Source organism: Zonotrichia albicollis, chromosome 6, assembly GCF_047830755.1.
Source record: "Zonotrichia albicollis isolate bZonAlb1 chromosome 6, bZonAlb1.hap1, whole genome shotgun sequence".
In the NCBI taxonomy this organism is placed as follows: domain Eukaryota; kingdom Metazoa; phylum Chordata; class Aves; order Passeriformes; family Passerellidae; genus Zonotrichia; species Zonotrichia albicollis.
The window spans coordinates 41,651,181-41,671,329 of record NC_133824.1 but is presented as its reverse complement, the minus strand read 5'-3'; the positions used below and the strand labels follow the sequence as shown (position 1 = coordinate 41,671,329).

General features: G+C 40.8%; 1 protein-coding gene across 1 annotated transcript; it reads right to left on the bottom strand.

Moving 5' to 3' along the window:
• Positions 1 to 10: 10 nt before the first annotated feature.
• Positions 11 to 20,106, bottom strand: UEVLD (UEV and lactate/malate dehyrogenase domains). Its single transcript, XM_005486589.4, is given in 13 exon segments — positions 11 to 1,689; positions 2,985 to 3,059; positions 3,062 to 3,113; positions 3,721 to 3,805; positions 4,090 to 4,263; positions 5,015 to 5,185; positions 6,875 to 6,980; positions 7,609 to 7,730; positions 8,156 to 8,291; positions 9,712 to 9,875; positions 10,591 to 10,653; positions 11,276 to 11,360; positions 13,015 to 20,106. Coding segments are annotated over 13 exon segments (1,683 nt in total). The 5' UTR covers positions 13,300 to 20,106; the 3' UTR covers positions 11 to 1,524.
• Between the last annotated feature and the right edge of the window lie 43 nt (positions 20,107 to 20,149).

Below are 20,149 nucleotides of genomic sequence, written 5' to 3'. Positions count from 1 at the left end.
CCATGAAAAAGAATGTAAAACCTTAAATTCATTTTTTTTAAAGTAGTGAAAAAAGACAAACAGTGAAAAAAAAACCAAACCCTAAAGTGCAGCTTTTAAAAAATACAGCAGCAAAGTTGGTTACCTGCAGCCATCACTAATTTTGCCCCGTCATTAACCACTACAGTGAAAGACATTTGGCTATTCAAAAAAATAACCTTCAGTAATTCAGATCTTTTTTTCTTTCTATGTTTAATCCAGTTCTGAGATCAGTATACAGTCAGAATTCCCTGCATGTATGGTCTTTGTGAGATGGAACTGGAAGGCACAAAGGATCAGATCTTTTTGCTCTGCCACAGAGCCTACTTTTGCTCAGAACAAATTTCCAACAATATCTGTAAACTTTCCAACCAGCCCCCCCTCCAAGTGTAAACGTGGAATGACATTCCTAAGCCGCACACAGCAGGAGTGGAGCCCAAGTCCCCTGTGCCTGCCATGTGATGCTGAGGTACAATCAGGAGTAACGCAGTCTTTTACCAGCAGTAAATCAAGAAGTTAAAACCCAAAAAAACCCTTGATCTCAAAACCATCTGGTTTTTATCTACAAATCCACATCCTGCTTTTTCATCACACCTTTGGTCTCCAGGGAAGAGGGTTACAGGTTCTGTTGCCTTCTCCTGAGGCTGATGTAAAGCTCCCAGCCAGCTTTGGTTTGACATCTGAATGTGCAGATACTCCTGTGCAGTTTAACTGCTGGATTTTATCTTTTATTTTTATTTGAAGCTCAGCTCCTGCTCCTCCATTCAGAAAGAGCCTCTGTTCCAGTGCTGCACGTGTGCAGTGAGAACTGCAGGTGCTTCAGTGCTCTGAATGTCCTCACAAAATAAAAGCAAGCAAGTCATGATTGGAGTATTTCAGACATGATCAAGTGTGACCAGAAATCCATAGCCAGTAGCTCAGGTTTGAAGGATACTGTGAACACCACGTAAATAGTAAAAATAGTAAATAGTAAAATACCAGGAGTCCTTTGACATAAGAACATGTGCAGCCACAGAGGATGGAGCTATGGAATTGCATCCCCAGTGCCTGTGGAGCTGGAGTGTGCCTGTACCCACAGAAGCCTCAGACACAGCATTTAAAAGCCATGAGGGAGGGTTCAAGTGGGCTGTGCACGCTGGAGTTTCTGCAGAGCTGGGTAAGCCCCTCTCTTTTGCCTCATAAAGAGGTGCAAAAAGCTGAGAATAACCCAAGAATCAGGCTATAACTAGCAGCCAAAACCCACAAGCAAGTGCCACCTGAATTTAGGTAAAATATTCTTGTGTGTTACCTGCCTCATTTTGGCTACCAAAAGTGCACTTTACAAAGAAAAAATTGCCATACAGTGTGGTATTAAATTATTTAAACCTAAACTGAGAAAGCACTTTTGGAAAGTAAAATAACAAAGCTTCCTGTTGTCTGTAGAAATCCTTATTTATGGAGCAACCTCTTCTGCCTTGCAGATCTCCAACTTGAGTGAGCAGACACAGAGGCTTCCCTTGTGCTTCCTTACAGTTTCAGCTGCTGCTGAAGGTCATGAATTGAGCCTGCACTGCTCTGCAGTTTCTCCTGCACCAGTGGGTCTTCCTCCAGTCTGACCATTTCAATCACTCCACTGGTTCCAAGAATACATGGGAGACTCAGGAACACTTCACTGTTTATATTGCAACACCCCTGAAACAACACACAAAGAACACTGTCACACACATATTTACTTATTTATGCTGCAACAATACAAAAGCATACAATTACACAAAATGACACGATTATTTAAATTAAGCAAGGATATTCCAACATATGGCATGTTTGGCTGGATCAAATACTATTTATTTTAGATACTGTGCACTGGGTTACTGTATAGAAACTGTAAAATATTACCACGCAGATAAAAATTTGTGAACCATGCCACAATTGGGGAATTTTCCCAAGATAGATAGATGTCTGTAATGCACACAAAGTTTATACCACTAAACACCATTTCTTAGCTAGAAGTAGCAGGGACACTTCATAGTACAGTATCAGTTCCTTTAGGACTGAACAAAATAAATTAAATAATGCAGCCTAAGAACTGGGGAAAATTTCTCAAATATCGATCCCACACAGATTCTGCAAGAGAATTTATCAAATTTATATGCCTATAATTCAAGTTTACACTGTGGATTGAGTTTATTTTTGTAATCTGGGACATTTTACATTCTATAGATACTTCAAGAGACTTGTGTCTCCTCTGTATCTATATTTAGTTCAGGAATGATTAAAAACTTCACTTGACACAATTATTTAATTAGGTATGTGCTTGTACTCAAATAAGAATCCAGCTCAACTTCCCTGCACAGGAACATGCAAATTGTCCTTCTGAAGGCTCTAAATTGAAGTGACAAATGAATGTTTCTACATGGGTTTTCTCATCATATGGAATGTCCTAATGCTTCAGTGAAGCTTCTCAGGAGAAACTTCAAACAAAATTCAGTCTACAATTTAAAGTCAACTATTGCTTCATAATCTTCTCCTCTTAAGGAAAGCATTAAAGAGTAAAAAAGCAGCTGTTTCAAACTTAATCAAATAAAATGTTGGCAGAAAATGCATTTTAAACTTTCAGAAAAGATAAAAAATTCTTTTGGCTCCTAAAAAAGCCTACATTTAATAGTAAGCACTCTGGAACTACAACTCACTTTTCATTTGCCAAATCCAGCTATTCCAGGGGTGCTGGGCAGCAGCTTTAAATGTATGTTCTGCTTGGACTTGTACTTTTAGGAGAATAATCCACTTTTACTATTGGTTTCAGGTTAAAACAGCAAGTGATTTTTGCTCATTTTCAGACTAGGGTTGAGAGCTGTTGTTGGAAGAAAGTAATGGCAGTAGCACTACTTCAGAACAATGCGATGTCTGTGCTGCTAAAATTAATGGTCACATCTGGGATAAATAATATAATTACAGTGCCAACCAAAAGGTATTAGTAACACATTTACCTTTGCCAGAGTGGATACAGAATGAACCTTCCTTTTATCTTTCAGAATGCTGTCAACCAAATCAGCAAGAGAGCTGAGAGCCCAACAGACCATGATCTCTGACCTTTTCCCTTTAGGATTTCCATAGCTCTACACATAAACCAGGAAAAGGAGAAAAAAGTGATGTTGAGATTGTAATTATTTTTATTTTGGTTTTTATGTAAAACCCAAAATACAGGTTTAAGTGTACCAGGTAAAAATATAGTTTTCTATTTTGGAAAACAACACAATAGAATAGAATTGTTGAAAAGAATTTCTTTACAATATTTTTTCTCTACGCTCATAACAATTCTCTTTTCTGTCAAGAGGTGTAACTGATAATTAAATCAGTTAAATTCATCCAAACTGGTGCTTGACTTTGAAGCAAATGCTTCCAACACAAGCTCTGAGAAAAGTGGGCCAGAAGGCTCATCTAGTATTTGTTTTAAATACACAATCCAACAGCTCTGATATTCTGCTGTATATTGTGGTGTCTCCTTACATTGCCACAGGCACAATGTTAGCATTTCAGAAAAACAGTGGCTGTATACAGAGCCACAGAAGTGAATGACAACTTGATCTACAATTTCTATAAACTCAGTGTATGAACATTTTAGAGCAAGCTTTCCCCACTTCATGAAGAGCTGAAGAACATGTAAACAAGTGCCAAATCAAGTGCCTAAACATGAAGGAAACAAAAAGGTTACAGTGGTGCTACCTGTTAGCCACCTTTTCCCTTGAGTTACGAGCAGCCATCGCTTCTGTTTGATTTGCAGCTACATTACAGCTGCTCCATGATGGTACTAAAGAGAAACAACAACAACAAAAGCATGTGAGGTTGTAGTTTGTTTCAAGTAGTATTTTTTTTTCTGTGACAAATGGCAAATAGTTTTGCCACTACTCCAGGTCTACAGATTTGGTACCCCACAACTGCTTTACTTAAAGCCATTATAATGAGAATTTACCATTCTTCTTATTACTTTTCTCATTATCTTCACTACTTTTCTCAATTATTCTTTCATTATTCACTTACTTAGGCCCTGCCAGGATGTTACATGCTCATGGTGATAAAAAAGCATCACTTTACCTTTGTCTTCCCCTTGTTCACCAATAACCCAGGCATCTTTTGCCAGCACCTCTGCTTTCAAAAGGTTGGTCAGAATGTACCGAAATCTCTCTGAATCGAGGTTGGCACCAACTCCAATGACTCTGCTTTTGGGAAATGAGCTCAGCTTCCAGGACACAAATGTCATTACTTCAACTAAATGTCAAAGACAAAATCATGTTGTCAATGAAGGACCATTCAAAATTCAACTCAACTGCAACTTTTGAATCATCATTATGAAAAACTCTGGACTTCTTTACTTTAGAAAAGGCATAAACATGGGGGAACATATTGGTGGTTTATTTCAACCTAAAACACAAAGTCAGGTGGAGAAGAAGTGAAAAAATAAGAACAGTGGTAAGAGAGTAAGAAGAGCTGTCTTCAATGCATTACAGGATAGAGGCTCACCCTTCTTTCCCCTTCCTAAGTAGTGATTTTGCTTTGTCTTTGTTCACAGTACCACTGACCTGGAAATTTAAACCTTCCACCAAAATCTAGCTGCAATATTCACTATTAATGCTATACTTTGTATCTGAGTAGCCTGTAAGTGTGATCATATGGCACATAACCCACATGGATCTATCCTTCCTGCAAGGAGAAATGTGCACACAGAACTCACAACTGACAATACAACAGCCAATGGATGCTAATGATGTAGACACAGGTTGGAACTATGCACAGAAACACACAAAATACATACCTGTTACACAAAACAAAGTACATGATTTTCTTTTATCTTGGTAACAGTAAAGAAAAAACCCTCAAAGACAGTGTCCTGCTCAAAGCTGAAAAGGAAAACATCTTTCAGAGTAGCAAGAATTTGTGACTAACCAGGTGTTTTCAGCAGTAACATGTTTTTAAAAGAGGCCAGAGGAAAAGCCAGGTGAGGGGCAGAGGACCAGCATACCTGGATGAGAAGCAACAAGGAGAACAGCACTCTGACTGTAGTGGGACACTGCTGGAATAATTCCTCTGAACAAATCCACATTGCTTTGTATGACATCAAGGTAAGTCTGAGCATTACCCAGAGAATTCACTGTAAGCACCACAACTTTGGAATCAGCTGAGGCAGAAAAATCTGGAAATACAAAGAAAATTTTGACATTTATGTCATCTTACTGAGTTTTGGATGCAAACCCAAGAGCTGTTCTAAAGGCTGAACTACAGCATCCAGCTTAATTAGGGATTCTTTGCCTGCTGTCCCCCTGATATCCCCCAGTGTGGAATTTAGGGTACTTCCACAGCATCTATAAAACACAGCTCTCCCACAGAGCTGCTTTCCTGTTTTATAGGTGTCAAACACAAAAGGTAGGGTACAATTTGTCCAAGGTTACAGAGCAGAGACCAGAAAACATCTAGACAGCTTTGACAGATAAACTTTTCCAAGTTTTCTTGGCAAGAAAGAAAAAATATCCATGAAAAGTCTCCTTAATTTTTATTCCATCTGTTAAAGAAAGGGAAAGACTTTTACTCCTTTATCTGTGGCTTCTTCTATAATTTTTGATCTGATTCCTTAATCAAGGGTGTGTAGACACATGAAAGGCACTCCAAAAGTCTATTTATTAACTCAAATAAAAGACAAATTATACTTATTAGCCCAAAGAAACACACAACCACACTTGCTGCAGGAATTTATAAGTCAAAGCTGCCTTGAGCAGGTATCTCTGAATATCTGAGTGCCACACAGGTGATCAGCCTGGACACAGAAATAAGTTGATTTGTCTGTAGCATCACTTTTGTAACCAGCTGAAGCCAAAGCAGAGGTCTAATGCACTGACAAATTAAAACCATATTAAGCAAGATATAATTAATACCAGCTTGCCCCAAAACTAGATATAAACATACTAAAATAGCAGGTGACAGTATACAAGCATTTTGCAGTATTGTAACACTACCGAGCTTCTTATATCACAGCTAAAGGCAAACACACAACAGGCAAGCACAGAGGCACAAACAGACTTGTGGAACAGTTGCACAACCAGGGTTCAGCACACCTTTTTTTGTGCTAGCAGCAAAACCTGCAAGATAAGATCAAAGAATGTACAGCAGGCAATGCCAGGTTTCTGCAGAATAAGCCACAAAGATGCCTGGTGGAACCAGAACTAGTCTGTGTCCCCAAAATAAGATAAATTAAAAGAGAAGCACAAGGAAACCCCTCATTTCATCTTGCAAAGGGTGCAAGGAACATGGAAATGTGACACATGAGCAAGGAAGAATGTTACTCAATCCAGCTCCAGCTTTCCCTGTGGGAAAACTTCTGAGCTGCATGGCCTCAACCTCTGCAACCATCAAAGGCTACAAGTAATCACTAATTAGAGAGACATGGCACTGACTCTGCTGATTTGTATGCTCACAGCTGACTGAGGACAAGGTTATTAAGAACTCATTGTGTGAGTGTGCAGTGATCGAGATCAAGGACTCACTATTGGCCATGTGCATGTTTAATGAGCACCAATCTAGGAAAGCAGCACTTTGAAACACACCTTTATTCATCAGCCTTTGGAACACTGCTTTCACAGCCTTCACTAATTCCCATGCAAATATTTTTTCCCCCCTCCCTCTGCCCATGACAGAAATTCTAGCTTGGCTTCTCTGTATTTCTGCATGAGTCCAATTTCAGCATCAGCCTCTCACCTGCAAGTACAGACTTTTAAATAAAGACAGCCCATGTGCCACTGGATCTCCCCAGGTGTCCTGCTCTTGTTACAATGGGCACAAGCACACACAGTACAGCACCCACTCCTGCTCCAGACACAGCATCTCGTACCTTTGCTGATCTCCACATTTGGCACAGCAAAAATCTCCAAATCCATGGTGCCTCCTTTTGCTGCACCTTCAGAAAGATCCAAAAGAACCACCTTGTCTGCAACATCCTGTAAGAATAAAAATAATACAGATCAGAATACAGACAAACCAAAACAAAACTCGTTCGTGTGGGAGGGAGGAATAAAAACCAAAACTCCTCCCATTTCATTGTTTGCTGTACTGTGCACAAATCAAACAAAATTACTGGTCAAAATTACTGCCAAAACACAAGGAAAAGGACGTAGTTTTGTGAGTTTTTTATTTGTTTTGTAATGTGTTTTTTCCAGCTAGACTTCCTAAACTATCTTTGGGAAGTCAAAAATTACTGATGCTAAAAAAGACCGTTAAAATATACTGTCACTGTTGCACCTCACATACAGCTGTGATGAAGCACAGCCAATCTACAGATTATCCTTTTGCAGGGAACTAGGAGATGCCAGTTGTAAGAGGCTACTGCTGAGATAAGAATCCTTTAGGGATTTTCAAAGTAAGTGAATTCAATACTCAACCCTTTGAATTAAAAAAGCTGACTGAGAAACCAGGGCAGAAAATGAACACCTCTGTGTGTCTTAAGTGAACTGAAGAGACAAATGACCTATGCAGTAACAGTTGTTAAAAGTGATGAGGTATTCCTTAGAGTTAGATTGGAATCCTCTCTCTTAATCAGGTCTCTTGCTATTTTTAATAATTATGTACCTTTGCTGCAACAGCTAGTACACATGCAATGCCAAGATCTCCAGCTCCAACAACAGTAATTTTGTTAAAACATCCTTCATTTCTGCTTCCAATTTTACTCCTTGATTTCATGTCAGTCTCTCCTGCAATTAAAAGAAAACCACAAACTTGGCTGCTGGTCCACACTGTATCAATACCAGTATTGCTGCTTCATAAAGGATCATGGTTGTGCCAGAGTTAAATCAAGTTACTTTTTCAAAATAGCAGTCAAGACTGAGCACACAGAAAACCCATCACAACTTGCAAGGTGTAAAACAAATATTCCTCTCTAGACAGGAATGTTTTTTTCACTAAGTAGAAATACACAAGCATGACAATAGCAAGAAGCTGAACACTGATGCCACAAAAGCAGCACTCCCTTTGCTACTGTTACAGGTGTGCATACAGACCATGGCCATACAATTTGTAACATATAAACCATGTAGGTTTCTTTGTGACATCAGGTAATGACAGTAAGTGAATACATTTTATAAGAACATTAGAAATGAGTCTATGAAAACATCCCCACCTTCAGTAATCTTTGCAATATAGGAGAGAAGTTCTGATTGCCTGGCTGCATCAGAAGATGACAGTGAGTACAAAGGGAGCTCTTCCTCAAACTTTGCAATCATTTCCTTGATTAATCCAGTGAGAGTTGATTTAGGCTGAAATACAGCAGACAAACAAAAGACAAAACAGCTGAACAGCTATTTCATGTAGTGGTATCAGCTATGAACTGCCAGAGCCACACAAAATTGAATCAAATTATAAATACTGACACTCTTAACATTTAAACAAACACCTAAGGGACAGAAAAGCATCACTTTGAGAATATACTTTCCAAACAGGAGTATGAGGAATTTAACAAAATGAATTCTAAAATTGAAATTACCAGTGCTAGTGGTTTTTGAAGGCATCCATATCCATTGAATATATGGAAGCCTTTGATATAGCCACATCCAGTATTATAAAAGAGACAAATCCTAGCTAAAGAGAACTTAGTTCGGTCTTCTTAGATGAGCTCAACTGTCCAGAGTTCTGGCATCTCAGTTCTCCTCCAGGCAAAACACACTGTGAAGAATACATTTTACATGCCCATTCATTTCAAAAAGTTGGCATTCATTAAATAATTTTCATTGGCCTGGCAGTCATATTTAAGTGAGTAATTTCATACAGTGCATAAAATCATTTATCAACAGCACTGACTTTTGAATCTCTGTGCTGTTTCAGAGTTCTGCCAAAAGAGACACACCCAAAAGGCAGAAACTTCCACTGAACTTTCCTGAGGGATACTGAACTGGGACAGCAACAAAGAATCATGAGGCTTACATTGCTTTGTAAAGAATCGGTTCCTTTTTCACTAGAATTACTCCCAACTGCTTTTGGCAGCCTCAGACTGCCTGAAAGCTGCAGATGACACCCTGCAGTATTCCCAAATGCTTCTGTCCTGGGGTGACGTTATGATGCTTGTATATCCCCATTCATCTGTTGTGTGCCTTTAAGACCGGCTCTGAAGAGTGGAAGTTTTGTTTGGGTTTCTCTTATGAGGACACAGAGACAAGCGGTACATGAGGCTGTTTTTTCACTTCCAGCTTCAGCTTGCTGCTTTGCTTGCTCTCTTTTTCTGCTCTTGCTTCTGCTCTGCTTTCTGCCTCTGCTTATTAGCTAGTTCTAGCTAAACAGTCCACATTGCTTCCTGGACTGTTTCTCCTCTCCTGTTCCTGTGACCATCTCGAACCTGCTCCGGACTGGGACCCGGGAACACTGAAGGTTCGGCTGCAGCGGCTGGCCCAGCACTGGAGGGACTGAGAACAGAGCAACCACCCCCGAAAGAGACTTTCTGATTTTGCCATCTTTCTCAGAGCGGTGTCATCGGGTATTGTTCATTTTGTGTGCTGGGGGGTGCGGGGCCAGTCAAATAAACAGGTTCTTTCCACCTCTCTCCGAGGAATTTCTTCCCGAACCGGTTGGGGGGAGGGGCCGTGTGGATTTCGCTTTCTGGAGGGGCCCTCCTTTGCAGATTCTTTAACAAATTTGCCCTAAACCAGGACAGCTTCCCTCCCTGGCAGCCACCCCACCTCTTACATGGCTCCAGTTCTGCAGGTAGGGCAAATAGATCCTGCCCCGTGCATCCACGTGTTTCCCCACTGCAATGCCCATGCTGGCCGTCGGCTTCAGGAAGCAAAGGGGAGGAGCAAAGGGATGGGAATCCAGGATCCACAGCCGGACAGGGATGTTATAGGAACTGCCTGCTGAAATAAAAGCCATTCAGAACTTCTGCACTGACAAAAGGCACTTAAGACCAGTTTGCGTGTGATGTAATTCACACTTTGTAGTAACAAAGGAAAAAAGCCTGACAGAGCACTTCCAGATTCACAGTGGAAAATATTTATATTACTTAGGGTAATTAATAAAACCAGATCAACTTGAAATTCTACTTATTGTGCCTTTCTTAATATAAAGCTCTGTTGCTGTTTTGCTTCCCAGGGTCCTCTCTCAGCCAACCTGTCCCTTTCCCCAGCAAAGAAAGGTTTCATACATGTATTTCATACTCATTTTGACTTAACACCTACTGCAAAAAAGCATCTATAAAGAGCTTTGCATCAGACTTCAAAGGCTTTAAGTTGAAAATAAAAAATTGCCTACAAGTTATTTTTGGATGCTGTCTATACAAGTGTAGGTCTCAGAGAGTTCACACAAGCTCCATTAGCATCAAAGAGTTTCCCAACATGGTCTCAAACAACACTATTTTTTAAATAGGTAATTTACTTGTTTAATTAATAACACCTTATTTCAGCATCTGTGCACTTCTTTCTGCAGTAGAAGTGACTTCTGCCAATTCAAACTAAATATCTTCTAGTCCCCTTTGAAGACACTGCACAGTGAACTGTTAAGAGGCAGAACCCAACACATTCTACATTTAGATTCATAACTGCCAAGAAAATTACATTTGATTTATCTTACCATATTTCACTGGAACAGTGCCACTAAAATTCAGGAGGTCCTTCTGTGATCCATCCTTGAAGGCTGAAATTAAAAATGTAGTTTAAAAAAATTAACTCCTTTCAATCCTCAATCCCATCCACAACTACAAATATCCAACAGTGATTTTTCTTTAGAAATCAAATGCACTGCTCCTGAAAGAACTAAGGCTAGAATATTACTAAGGTCCCCCCAACCTTTTAAAATACTTTCTTAATGAAATTTTAACAGAAATCCCATTGGTACAACTAAGCACATCATTAGTCTGAAAACCTTTTGTCCTGTGTAATGCTGATGTTGTGGGAATTTCCAGGCAGGCTGATGGATTCTGGAAGGCACACTCTGTAAGCTAAAGCCATCAAAATACTTTCAACATAATAATGAAATATGGGGAAAAGCTGTTACATATAAAAATTTAAAGTATCAATCTTCTATAATTACTGACAAGTTGAAGTAGGATGAAGTAAATGAGTTGCCAAGGTTTTTCTATGTTTGCATCCTTGGAAGAGCATTCAGGAGCAGTAACATGGCATGAGGAATTTTACTGCAAGTCAACATGAGGACAGGAACACAACAGAAATATGTTCCCATTCTATTACACACAGCCTGCATTTGTGGCAAGTAAGAATCCCCACAAACAGTTCAGAGTTACTGTATCACTTCTTACTGTATGTGTTCATGGAGAAGGTGAAGTTGGGGTAGGTCTTGCTAACATCCTTCAGCTCTTCTATGGTCAGGTCTCTGAACTTGTACTGCAAAGGGGGAGGAAAAAATAAAGGAAAAAGTTTCACTTCAAAGGCTTCTGTGTGAGAGTTAGGGAAAAGGACACTATAGAAGGCAGAAAAACAAGAAGGGGAAGAATATGCCTTTCAGTATTATTAATAGTTTTAATGTGAAATGAATTATCAAAAATAATTGATTACAAAAGCTTTGAAGCTATTACAGCTTCTGCTGCAACTACAGCTACTGCTGTTGAAATTCTGAACATCACTCCTTATATACCATTTCTTCCCCTTTACAGCTGTGTGAGCAGAAGTTTAGTAAAATTTAGTATTCTCTGCACACATTAAAAATATAATAAAAATATGAACCTCTTAGGAAAAGGAGGTTATTTTCATACAGACAGAGTTAAACTCAGGTCCACCTGCGCACATTTTAGAAGAGTTTACTAACATGTCACTTTCCACAAATGTGTCAAATGTGTAAGTAACTAGGCTCTGGGAATTTTTTTTTCATTTTTAAGCTGTCATTGAGAGCTGAGAAAATTATTACTGCTGCTTCAGACTGTCCCCAACCAGTCCAATACCTGAACTTTCAAGAGATTTGCATCCTCCCACATCCCAAAGTTACAAAGAGTATTTTCCATTTCCTACATTAGAGCCTCTGCTTTTCCTTCAGGAAACCTGGTGCTGTTTTTTTGGAAGCCTTGCCTAAGCAAACAAAACTGCTGCCTGACAGGGGCTAAAGAGCTGCTCACTGCCCTGGAATAATTGCCACAAAGCAGTAGCTAAAATCGAATTTCTCTTGGGTCTGCTGCCCCAGCAGCAATGTGACAGCTGTGGGCATGGCACAGTTATTTTCTACTGTCTACAGGAAAACAGAGCTACTGACAAAAAACACCTTTCAGTCAGCTTCTCCCCATCACTGGATTCTGAAAGTCATGTAGAGAAAAAATAAAAAGAATCCAACGTTCCCTAATTGTGAATGTCTACACAACCTACACTTAGGGCATTTTTCGGAGGCGTTGGTATATCTGGTTGTGAAACCAAAGTGAGCTTTCCCCAGCTGGCCTCCTTCTACTCATAATACAAAACATTCCTATCAAGCAGTCTGTCCTCTTCTAAAGATCACAGGATTTACGGGGTGACTCACAAACAGACCTTCCTCATTTCGCACCCAAAATTATTCGGCATGCCCGATGCCAAAATACACCCCCTTCAGTTTCTCATGTGGGAATTAAAACGCTGAGAGTGATGTTACAACAACGCGCCTGTGCTCCTCAGGCGTGGAGGCGCGAACGCGGGGAATGCCACAAAAATATAAAAAAAACAAAACATCAAAAAAAAAAAAAAAAAAAAAAAAAAAACAACCAAAAAACCAAAGTTATGGATTTCCGATGACTGAAGAGTAAGGTTTGAGTCGTGCGGCACGGCGTGAACCAGGGGGGTAAGGGGGTAAACTGATGCGTGGCGCAAGTTAAAGCTCGGCTGTATCGGGACAGCGCAGACACCGGGATGCGAAGGCGCAAAGGGACAGGACAGGAGGGACGGGAGTGTCTGGGCAGCCGCCCCCAGGACACCGCCGGGCTCCCGGCCCCGCGCTCCCCGTGCCGCCGGCTCCCTCCGCCCTCCTCTCCCTCAGCGCCGCCCGCGCCCCCTCCCCTCAGCTCCCCGCGGGCGCGCGCACCTTGCCCAGCTGCCGCCGCAGCGCCTCCTCCGCCAGCGCCATGGCGGCGCGCGCCGCTTCCCGGCGGGCCCCGCGCGGGGCAGCACCGCCCTCAGGGAGGCGGGCTGCGCTCGGCCGGGAGAACGGGCCAGGAGCGGGGGTTTTCAGTACCCTTCTAAGGCATCGGGGAGCCGGGGGACTCATAAACGCGTGGTGAGCATCTGGGCTAGATGCTGTTTCTACCTGCCGTGGTGTTGCAAAATGTGGAAGTATCTTGAACCAGGATCTTCTTTGATGTAAGATCATTGTATACTTTCAAGCCTAATTAGATGAAGAGGTAGCAGCCAGCGTCCAGTCAAGGATACCCGTGGACGAACAAGCTTTAAGGATGCAGTAGATGAAGGTGTTGTTCACAGAATCACAAACTATGGTGAGCTGGAAGAGACCCACCCGGACCATGGAGTCCAGCTCCTGGCCCTACACAGGACAGCCCGGCAGTCACACCCTGTGCCTGAGAGCATTGTCCGAATGCGTCTGGAACTCTGTCAGGCTGTGCTGTGAGCGCTGCCCTGGGGAGCTGTTCCAGTGCCCAAGCACCCTCAGGGTGAAGAACCTTTCCCTAATATCCAACCTGAACCTCCTCTGACCACGTCATGCCCTTTCCTCGGGTCCTGTCACTGGTCACCACAGAAAGACATCAGTGACTGCCCCCCTGCTTGCCCTCATGAGGAGGCTGTAGGCTGCAATGACCTCTTCTCTCAGCCCCCTTCTGAAATAGAGATTTTTAGAGTTCACTTGAATTAGCAATATGAATTAAGCATTTAAAGTCTAGCCTGTAGAACTATGTGTTGAATTTTAACCTTTTTACTTAAGAAACCTCTGCCATGGTACAAAGGGCATAGGAAAATGCAAATTTTTGAAGTTTCTTGCATAAAGAACAATACCAGAGAAGACCAAGGGATGCAAAGAGCCCAGAAAAAGGGATTCCTCCGTCTCCAAGCTAATCAAGGCCGACAGACGTACTCAGATAAGCACCAAGGGACCAAAAGTGCAGCGCAAAGGAGAAAAGTTCCAAAGTTCAGTCATGAGGAAGACCACAATCTTCAGCCTCAGAGACCACCAGAGACCCCTGTGCGACCACCACAGCAAACAAGGCATGCCCAGAAGGGCGTGGCTCTGATTTCCATGCGAGGCGAGAACAGGCGGGGCCCGGGGTTGAATATGCATAGCAAAGCTGTGCAATGTATTGCATATGAAATACCTCTGTGAATAAAGATATGGGTCAGACTGAGGCTCGGGGCACAAGTTTTCACGAGAGCTATCTCACTTGTGCCGGGCGTTGACATACATACCCACTTCATACCTGTATCTGGTTGTAAAGTTTATTTATTCCACATATCGCTTCACTTCAGGCTGAACAAGCCAAGTGACCTCACCCACTTCCACAGCTTCCCTTCCAGACCCCTCCCCATCCTTGTGACCATACACAGACATTTAGGAATGCGGGGATTTCTTCCCTCAGTGTTGACAGTATCAAAACTAACTTGCAACTTTATGGAATTAAAAGTCTGTAAATACAAACCTGACATGAATTTATTTCCCTACATTAGTCTCTTATTTTTTAAGCCTCCCTACAACACAGCAGAAAGACTGGAAAACTGCCTTTAGGAAAGTGGGCTGTGCAAGTCTGATGGCCAATGCAGTGGAAAACACAATAGGTCCAGCAAGGTTAATGATGACAAATGCCAGTTCTATCTCCCTAAATAACCAGAAAACTGATAGAATGGAACAGACCAAGCATGATAATAGCAGGTTTTTACAAGGGGCAAGCTCATACCATTTTTTCTCCCTCACTTTAGGCCTCTGATACAAAGCCAGAAGCAGACAGTAACTAAGAGCACAGTTGTTGATACAGCCATAGCAGACAATAATTAGGTTTAGAACAACCTTCATTAAGCTTCTCCATCATACATAATGCTTAATGATGCTGATTCTGCTTCTATACTGAACCTGTGTGTGATGTAATGAAGAATGTTACAGCTTCAGTGTTCAGTTTGGAAAACAGCACAAGATCAATCCTTCAGTCCTCAGGCACTGCAGATCCCAGCAAGTGCTACACATCATTTGCCCAGCAAGCATAGTACATCTTCAGTTAAACTTTTAGAGAATGATCAGCATGAACATTTATCTAAACTTTTAAAGAGATAATTTGAAATAATTTTGTTTCATAAAGGCCTTAGCACAGACTAATGTTTGAGAATAAAACATTCCTTTAAAATTTTAAATCTCAAACATCTAAATTTTTCTTATTTCACAGGGAAAGTCTGATAGATATTTACAGTTATTAGTAAGTTTGATGTTTGGAAACACTTTAAAAATCTCTATGTTCATACATAACCAAAACAAGCATAGCAACCAGGACAGTGACCACATCCCCATGGCAGTGACACACTGCTGCTGGTAGTAGTGTTTCTATTTGAGGCTTAGAAGTCACCCTTGACTAAGCTTGTACCCAAATTACAGATGCAAATTTCTTAGTACTTACTATGATTCAACATCTTCTCTAAACATCATTTGCAATGCATAACTCTGTACTACATCAACAGAGTATTGCCAACTAATCTCTGGGTAATGAAACATCTTGCTAGCAGGCTCACACACGGCCTTGCTACTCCATGTATCCTCTAGTAGTTCCTCTGCCTCCATCACTGGGAACACTCTTTCAAATGAAGCCATAGAATTTTGCATATATTCTTACCAAACAAGCTGTAGAAATTCTCCCAAACTGAGATTTATCAAGAAATACATCCAGCTCTTATTACAACTCCTCACTGCAGAAAAGGTTACCCTGTGTATTAAAAAGCAGCATTTTGCCAGCAGTACTGACATTCGTTCTGACTGAGATGCTTTCTTTGAGACTTGGTAGAAAAGTTAAGATGGTTAATGAAACAGAAAATAGACTGTAATTTCTCAAGTGCTAAGGGAGAGGGCAAAGCAAAATTACAGTTTTGGGGTGACATGGATCTTGTCTTGCAGCATATGACCCTGGAATTTTATTCAGCTCTACCCAAGAGGAAAATGACATTTCTACAGCCTCAGACTTTCATACTCTAAATACAAGTCTTATTACTCTGCTTGCCTGGGAACATCCTGCATCTATACAGTTGCTAGCTTAGAGATAAGCCAGGGGAAATGATTCTCAACAATAGGAAACTACTATCCAGGAAGCATTTTAAAGGATTTTCTCTAGTGGAGAAAATCATGCAATGCTATGAGTTGTCTAAATTAACTTCAGAGTAATGGAATGGAAATTACAAGTTCGACTTGTAAATATTACATGCTAAGGGGAAAATTTGCACTCCTAAAGTATACTGAAGTGATCATCCCAGCTACCAAAGACTGGGTAATAACTGCAGGCCAACTACAACAAGTGGCAGGAATGAGCTTCCTAACAAAACCCAAACCATCTCCAGCTCTGGGAATATCATGACTAAGAGCATTATTTATCTCAATGCTCCCCTTTGTTCTGAGCAACCAGCAAGTCACCCATGTGTGTGTGATCTACACTGGGACCATTTTGTGTGTCATAATCACTTACAAAGCACCAACCAAGCAAGGCTGGATTTAAGCCAGCAGCTAGGAGGTACATCAGCTCTCATTGCCAACTGTAGAAACAGTGAAGAGACTTTCCACAAAAGTGTTATATTTTCCTGCCAGCTTCAGCACCTCACACTGCTTGTAAACAGGGCCCCCCGTAGCCTGGGCCATGTCATGCACCATTCACTGCCATTACCACATTCCCTGTGTACACAGCTGGCAAACAGAAGCCAGGCTAATAAAGGAGGGGTTGCTGGCTCCCTCCTTTTGGCTAGGGAAGAGGGTGGTAACAGCAGCACATCCCTCTGCCTGAACTCTCAGCATTCACCAGGACCAGGTGGGACCAGCTGCCTGTCTACATATCATTTACAGTCCCATTTTGACACTACTGTGGAGGTCTCAGAAACCCTTCCTGCACATTCTGCACAGATCAAGAACTAGATAAAGTGCCCCTCCTGTCCAAAAATAACTGTAATCAGTGTTATTCATCAGCTGCAGAGCAGCAGGTCAATCCACAGGGGCTCTGCTCTACCATACGCATTTGTTTGGCCAAATCTTGACATACTGAACATATGTAAGGAGCACAAGGCATCCATACAACACAAGAGCTGTAAGAAGGTGGCAGGGAGAATTACTGCCTCATTGTGATAGGGAGCTGAGGACACACCCACAACAAACATCATGTACCCTTCGTTGCATCACTCAAGGAAGCTACTTACCCCTCCTGAAGAAATCCACAAGAGAGGTTTCATACATGGAGAAGTGCAGGTAAAGGCACTCACACAGCCTTTTGTACTCCATGTGTTCACTGGTACATGTTCAGTTATTCCCATGCACTGCAAAACCTGCAACTCTACACTCAAGTGTTTTTCAAATCAGAATCAAGCCAACTCCTTCAACCAAAAAAAAACCTACTGAAGCTCTTGATTCTTTAAATTGTTGATTGCCATCAACTTTCAGACAGAGTATGAGATGGCATCAGTTCAGAATATTTGCCTGTTCTCAAGCAAGGAATGTTAAGAAAGTTACATCCAGGAAACAAAAATCATGAATTTGCCAGTGGAGGGAGAAGGACATAGGCAAAACCCAAGACTGCTATGAAGAACCAAGGCAGGAACCCTCAAAGCAAAAAAGCACCAGGTGGTGTGGAAAACCAGAACTGTTAGTTGTGGACAGAGAAATCAGAACTAAACTCATGACATATGAGTACTTCAGGAATGACCTCTGTCCTTAATTTCATTCCACAGAGCCTGGTAAGCATAGTACACCCAGACTTTTTAGATTCCCAGACTCATGGAAAAACAAATGTTTCCATATGCAGTTCCAATGGTAAGAAGAGGCTATCTATGGGATAAATAAATTGCAGTTCTGTCTTGTGGAACTGAAATCCTATTACAAATAAACTACAACTAAAAGTGATCCTCAAACAAGGGAAACCTATAATTACTCGTTTTTCCCCAATCTGAATAAAATAATTTTGCTTCCAGAAGTAGCTTTACTGGCTGGTTAAGATAATGACTCAATGCAAAGCCACCCTCCTCCTGAACAGAACACCTCTGCCTTGAAATAACAGCTGAGATTGACTGATCACAGCTGTTAAGATATATTAAAAATATCAAGGGAAGTCTACACAAGGTGGTTCCAAGGAAGATATGATTACATGCCTTCAAAAGAAGGTAATCATAGGACACATTAAATGAAGATTTGCAATATTTTAGAAGACTGGTTTTTCAAGCACAAGAATATGAGGAACAGCAATGCTGGCACAAAGGCAGGTGTGCTCACTGATGTGTATCCATTCATCCATTTGGAAGTGGGTCACAGCACCAGCTGATCAGAACAGTCATTTACTTCCACCATCAAAGCAGAAAACCCTTCCAGAGGAGACAGCCATCAAGGGAGTTCAGACTCCTTACATGGGAACATGGAAGGATGCTGCTTGTGAGCACTTCAAATGCAAAAGATTAAAGGCAATGGGCACACTTGGGCATATAATAATTCTAAATACATGTTCCTCCAAGTACATACCATGTCACAGCCTAAACTGCAGGAGACACCAGCAACTTGCAGATCTTTTCTGAAGGGTTAAGTGACTCCATTACATTTTTCATACCTTCTTGGTGGCTGCATGAGAACCATTCTCAGAGAACATTCAGACTGACACTGCTGTATGTGGAGTTCAGAGGAAACAGCAGAAAGTAATTCTGATAAATCTTCCATAAAAGTAAACCAATGAGAAATAGCACTAAAACGTTTAATGCCTATAATTTATTGTACACATACTCAGCAAAATTTTTATGCATTTGGTGTGTGCTAAAGTATACACTTCCTTGACAGCCCCAGAGAGCAGGTAAGCTATGGACCAGTTTTTAACCTGATTTGTCACACTGTGTAAAAAGACACTGTGCACACGTGATATCCCCAAAGGAAAAAAATCATTGGCTAAAACTAGAAGCACCCTTATTTACACACTAACACTTTAATATTGCGTCACACCCACTCACCAAAATAAATAGAAATACATTCGTCACAATTTAAACACCAGTCTCTCCATATATTTATTTTCTGACATGTTTTGGTCTCCAGAAATATGCTATATCTAGAAATATGTATCAGCTACTAGATTATGTTACAAAATGCAAAAAAAAAAAAAAAATAGAAAATTAGTTTTCCTGGACAATATTTTGGGCTTTACACAAAAATAAATCCAGATTTCCATAGAGATCTCATATACTTCTTGAAAGATTTTTATTTTAAAGCACAGCACAGAGTTGCACACTAAGGCTTCCTGTGATATGCAAAACCCTGGCCTCCAAAAGACATCGCTGTAAAGTGAAATACAGCTCAAGTGTAAATACAAGACATTTTCAAAAAGTAGTCATCAATAGAAAGTGCCCTTCATTTGATTTAGCATTAGCAGTAAAGAAGTAGCTACCTTAATTGTGCAATCAAAGCCAGACCTGGAAGGGTTTTATGAAAAGTACGTCATTTCACACTCTCAAGTTTAAGGATATAGAATCTGAGATAGCAGAAACCAACCTTTTTATCCTCCTACATTCATTATTTTTTGACACAATTTAGTAAAAAGGCACATTGTCAAACGGTGAATTAAAAATCTAAAACCAAACCACAATTTCCTTAAATACAATTAAATCATTAGCTGAACATCCAATCCTGATAAACCAATGTAAGCATTCGTCCAGTTTTTTTCTTCATCTCAAATTCAGATGCACTTTGGAAGTACTGAAATACTGTCATTAGATAAATACTATTAATCTGGCAAACAGTAAACAGGTTTTTGGATACAAGGTCAGGAATTAAAAAACTAGTTTAGTTCCTTCCTAGCTGACATACAAATATGCAACAAATATGCAAGCACATTAAAAGCCAAACATTTGTACAAAATAGGAAACCCATCAGCATCCCATGCCAATTATGAGAAAGTACTTCTTGACTGTAAAATTACAAACGTGTCCTTGAATAATTTTTCAAATGGAATAGACAAAACTGAAGCAATGATCACTGTGTGAAGAAAGTTATGCAGTGTCTTAGGGAGGCT